At 31.1% G+C, this 5220-nt stretch overlaps 1 protein-coding gene across 1 annotated transcript; it reads right to left on the bottom strand.

Moving 5' to 3' along the window:
- Positions 1-624: 624 nt before the first annotated feature.
- On the bottom strand, positions 625-1501 carry LOC129216547 (uncharacterized). Its single transcript, XM_054850761.1, has 3 exons — positions 1489-1501; positions 1303-1434; positions 625-869 (listed from the first exon to the last, which is right to left on the bottom strand). The coding sequence occupies exons 1-3, from the start codon at positions 1499-1501 to the stop codon at positions 625-627; spliced, it is 390 nt and encodes a 129-aa protein (XP_054706736.1).
- Between the last annotated feature and the right edge of the window lie 3719 nt (positions 1502-5220).

Genomic DNA, 5220 nt, shown 5'->3' with positions numbered 1-5220 from the left:
TTCTGGAAGTAAATTAATAACTTCAAATTATCTCATTGTTCCATAAATGGGGCAAATGATCTTCGAATCTTCAAATCTTCGAAAATGAGTACATTTGCTTCTTCAGCCAAACCTCTTTTCCTTTAAATTTTCATAAAATTTTGAAGTATATACTAACAAGCGAAATACACTTGACTTTCTTGGGGTGTTACTCAGATTAGTCTATGGAGTAGGATATAGAGAGGACATGGTCCTGTCGCCAAGAAGGTGAAGTTATAATACCTTTATTTACTCCAGTCAGTATTTTAGCTTTTATTTATTAAACTTTTCTTGTCTAATTCTTTTTTTTTCGTAACTTTCGTCATTGTACTTTATTTAAAATTTAAAAGTACTTGGGAAATTTAATTGTTTCGTAAGTTAACTATAGTTCTTCTGAACGTATTGTTTTTCATGATATGTGACAGTTTTAACAACTGATTGCTTTACGCAGATGACTTTTTCGCCTATTGCTTACGGTTAAAATATTTATACATAAATAGAAAATATTTCAGTGGCATTATTCGTGTGGATCTAATATATCACTAAATGGGTCTTGAATCAGAAAAGAACTGCTTAGAGTTTCATCGTGTTTAAATACAATGAGATTTAGATTCTAATTTGCCTATCAAAAACGGTTTTGATAAAAAATATTCCAATAAGAACTGCAACATGTAAACGACAGATATCTGCTCCTCCGGTATTACATCCGTCTTCCTTACAGCAAGTAATGCAGTCGTACTCAGCTTGACTTCTATCACAGTGGTCCAGACCCAATCCCGTTGTTTGTGACTGGTCCCTCAAAGAGCAAGGTCCAAGAGCACAACTTTTGTGGATCCAGACGCCATCGTCTTCTGCAGAAAGAGAAAAACAAAAAGTTTCAGGGCCATTCTCTGTGACGAAACGGGCATTTGGAGTACAGTGGACCATCTTAGCAACAGCAAATATTTTCCGCATTAATTACATGGAAAATTAAGAATTAATAACTTTTAAGGACCCGAAATATGTTTAAGGGCAGACAATAAAATGCCTATGGAACGAGACTCACAAGGGTCTTCCCGTTCCGTCAGAAGCATTTTATTGCATAGAATTAAATTGTTTTCTTTAAAATTATAAACCTTTAATAATCTAGGTAATTCTTATGACAAATATTACTGTTACCACCAACGAAAAAAAAGGGTCTATCCTTAAAATTTATATTTATGAAGCAAAACTTGCTGACAAAACTACTCTGAATAGCAAAATAACGGTCGATTTTCATAAAAACATGTTACAACGAATACATACTAGTTTTCGATATCCTGGTAAGACAGCTGTCATATGCCTGGTTGTCTGGACACTCTTGTAAATATTCATCTGTGCAGAGTGACAAATCTCTAACTTCACACTGGTAACATGTTCGTTTTTCTATAGCACAATCTGTAAAGAAAAGAAAAAAATTGCAATACAATTTGATTAAAATAACTTTTCCACCTTTTTCTCCCATTTCTCTAAAGCATACAAATTTCACAGGTTTAAAGAAAAAACTGCCCAAAAAGAGAAAAGAAAGAAATGTTACTCAGAATTAATTGTGTTTAAGGATTGAAAACATGAACTTTTTCCACAATTAGTAGTTTTAGGTGCAAGTCTTTGGTAAAAATGTACTGCTACTTAACGCTTTTATTTATTTATTTTTCAAACAAAAAAATACGTATATAAATATTTCTTTTCGGCTTACTATGCTGCAACATTTTTATTTGCTGATAAAGTTAAAAGAAACAGTAACAGCCCAAAGTTGCACAAATTGTAGAAACGTGTTTCATGGTTTCAAGAAACCCCTTTTTCAAGAGTAGCAGTGGGATGGAGCAAAGGACAGTTCAAGTAGTAAAAAAATGGAGATTAATAAAACAACCCAGACAAAATGAAACGAAAGCCGAAATCTCCAATTTTCTCTTTTTAAACTCTTTTGTTAAACACCTTTACATTTACTTTTCTTGGATGACTTTACATCCAGAAGTACTTTATAAATCCATAGGACAGAAAAACCTTTTCGAAATCGAAACAATATTGTGTATTCTACAAATTTCCAGATAAAAAGATTAAGGGAATTTTAGATTTCTATGTAAAGTGGCAAACAATAAAAATGAGTTTTAGATCACAAAAGTAACATGGACAAAAGCACCCTCCTAGTATTTCCATGAACACAATCGACTTAGAAATTCACTACATCTAATAAAACTATAAAGTCACAATTATTTTATTATTTTGGCAATGAATCAAAAAGACTTTCGAAGTCCGATTGATCAACTGAAAATGATATTTGTTGCAAAGGCAAATTTTATTTGCCTGATTGTAAAAATAAGAAAATAAACTAGTTTAAATTGTTGTGAAATGAGAAAAAAAAGAGAAAATATGATGTTGTCAAAATTTAAAAATATATTATTGAATCAACATTTTGGTACCGAAAGTTTTTTATGCAACGTGTAAAATGCATTAAGAAGATAACTGAACCCGTTCAGAAGCACCATATAGTGTCGTTTCTATGAAATAATAATAATGACCTAGGACAGTATACTAGAACGTTTTGCAAAATGTGACGTCGCATTTTATGATTTTTTCTCTTGAGTTCATTTCAATTTTTCTTTCATGATGAGTAAGAAAATTTGAACCTGAGTTATTAATAATAACCAGCACACTCTTCAGGTAGTCTTGCCCAACAAAAAGTTACATGTAATGGTTTGAAAGTAGCCCATTGCCATTCGGAAAAATAAAGTATATGCCGCTGTATAGTTTTAAAAACAAACTGATTGTTGCCAATGGAAATAAAATACTTTTTTAATACGATTTAGCGTTATATGCAGTACAGATGCTTTTAATATCAGATTGTCATTTAGATTCTTTTGTATATCAAAAGCTCAATAACTACAAATGCGATAAGAATCTTTTTCGAAGAGGGAGCACTTACAATATTAACATTAAAATCGTTTTCAGAACTTTCTTCTAAAATAAACGTAACAATATCCAGTTTTCATTTAGTTTCAAAAAGACAACTGAAAATTTTGCACGAGAGCTGCTACATACGAATCTATATCAAGACATATTTGAAAATAGAATAAAATATCCTTTTCGTGTTGAATGCGAAAGCATGATTGAATACGTGACTTCAAAGAATAATATCGTAAAGTGCGATAAAACATGATTCAAATCAAACAGAATGCAGTGACTTCTGGTTCTAAAGAACATGAAATATGGAGCTGTAGATTTTCTGTTTGATGGTATCATTTAGGATACTCTATAGCATAATTTAGCCTTACTTTGTTATTCAATAAAATGTTCTGTAAAATATGTTTTTTCCCCGAAATGTTTATTAGTAATTTTTGTTATAAATCGCATAGTTAGTTCCACGTTATCCTAACTAGTCGTTAATCCATAATGCTCAAATATTAAAATATGTTGAAAACAATTATTTCTCCTTTATTTTTTACTCAGAAAAAACAACTTTTGAGGCAAATTTTAAACTGTGCTGTTGCGAATTGACTGAAAGTTTTTTTTCCCCTAATTCCGCAAATGTTGATCCACTATTGTTCAAGGTTTACCGGGAATAGTTAGCTCTTCGTGTGTTACAAGCTTGTTTCTTATTACATACGTTTTAATATTTTGAGAAGCAAGCTTTCATTTAAGTATTTAAAAAGACAAAATTACTTTTATTTGAAGAATTTATCTTCAGTATTCAAATATTTTTCCTATCTTAAAGAACGGGTAAACTGCATCAGCTTTATATATTGAAATTTCAGTAGTAAACAGCAGGGAGTTTTTTTTTTTCTTTTCTGAAGTATTTGCAAGATTCCATTTAAAAAAAACAGAAGTAATGCCGCATAAAAAGATAAAAATCTTGATTTGTCAGTCTCTTGGGCCTAAAATAAGACTGAAATGCCAATAATTTTGGACTCTTACTTCAGTGAACCCTCTCCCCCTCCCCCCACCCGCATCTTACATTAATATCTTAAATAATTGCCTTATTGTTCAATACGTTATTTAAAAAAAAATAAGTCGTGGATAAAGTGGCTACTAGTAATAAACCAAATTAAAAGAGTTAGCGGGACATTGGCTACTAACTAAAAATGTCAATTTTCAACTTCATCTATAGACCACACATATAAGGAAAGTGGCGTGCATTTATAGTATTGCAAAGCACTTTTATAATAAGGGACCGTTGAAATTTATTTTTGGAAAAATCCGTCCGCTCAAATAATTGTTTTTCACAATTTTTCACTTAAGTCGCAGTAGCAAAATATTGGTATACGTTTTTTATACATCTTAATTTTATAAAAGATCGCATGAAAAACTTCAAAAATTTTACTTATTTTCACGAATTCCAGTTTAAAATTGCTACTAAGGGGCAGTCCACAAATGATACCATGCTTCAAGGAGGAAGGGGGGCTCGTGAAATTGTGACAGTATTTGACATGTGGAGGGGGGGGGGGGGGGTAACGAGAAGTTTAACATCACATTTTTTGATAAAAATTTGCTAATGAAAAACAGCGTGACATGTGACAAAGGGAGGGGGTAAGTTATAGTACGACACAGGAAAAGGAAGGTGATAAATTTCTTGAAAAAAAAAGTGTGACATCATTTACGGAAGCCCCATAATAATAAATACTTACTTTCCGAAAAATATCCGCGACCCAAAAACGAACCACACACATTTCATTCAATGAATTCAATTATTTGAAACTGTTTTGCATCACTTAAGACAAGTTCAATGTATGTATTTAAAGAAACTGAGAAGTTAATCCACTTATGAAATCAAACATCAAGATTTCAACTAATGAATCATTGAATTAAGGTTACTCATTAAATATTCAAAGAAGCATGGGAGTAAACGGATCACATTTGTAATAAAATTAAAGGATTACAAGAACTGTTAATGAATTAAACGAGACATCAGAAAAATAAAACGTTTCTTTCTGAACGAAGCAAATAAAAGCTCTTAATGATTCAAAGTATGTTTGGTTAAATTATCTTTCTTTCTCAATAATGTGTTTTTAATTTATACATCCATTGTGAGTATAATTTAAAAGACGTTTTGATTTGATTAAATGGAAAAAATTAATGACTCTAGATTCAAAAATTAAAGAAAAAAAACATTGAAAAATTAAAGATTAAGTATACGCTGCCATCAATTTCCTGTAATTTACACACTCATAAGCAGGGTTCGCCGATATA

Source organism: Uloborus diversus, chromosome 2 (assembly GCF_026930045.1).
Source record: "Uloborus diversus isolate 005 chromosome 2, Udiv.v.3.1, whole genome shotgun sequence".
NCBI lineage: Eukaryota > Metazoa > Arthropoda > Arachnida > Araneae > Uloboridae > Uloborus > Uloborus diversus.
The sequence above is the reverse complement of the archived record's forward strand: the minus strand, read 5'-3'. Positions and strand labels throughout refer to the sequence as shown.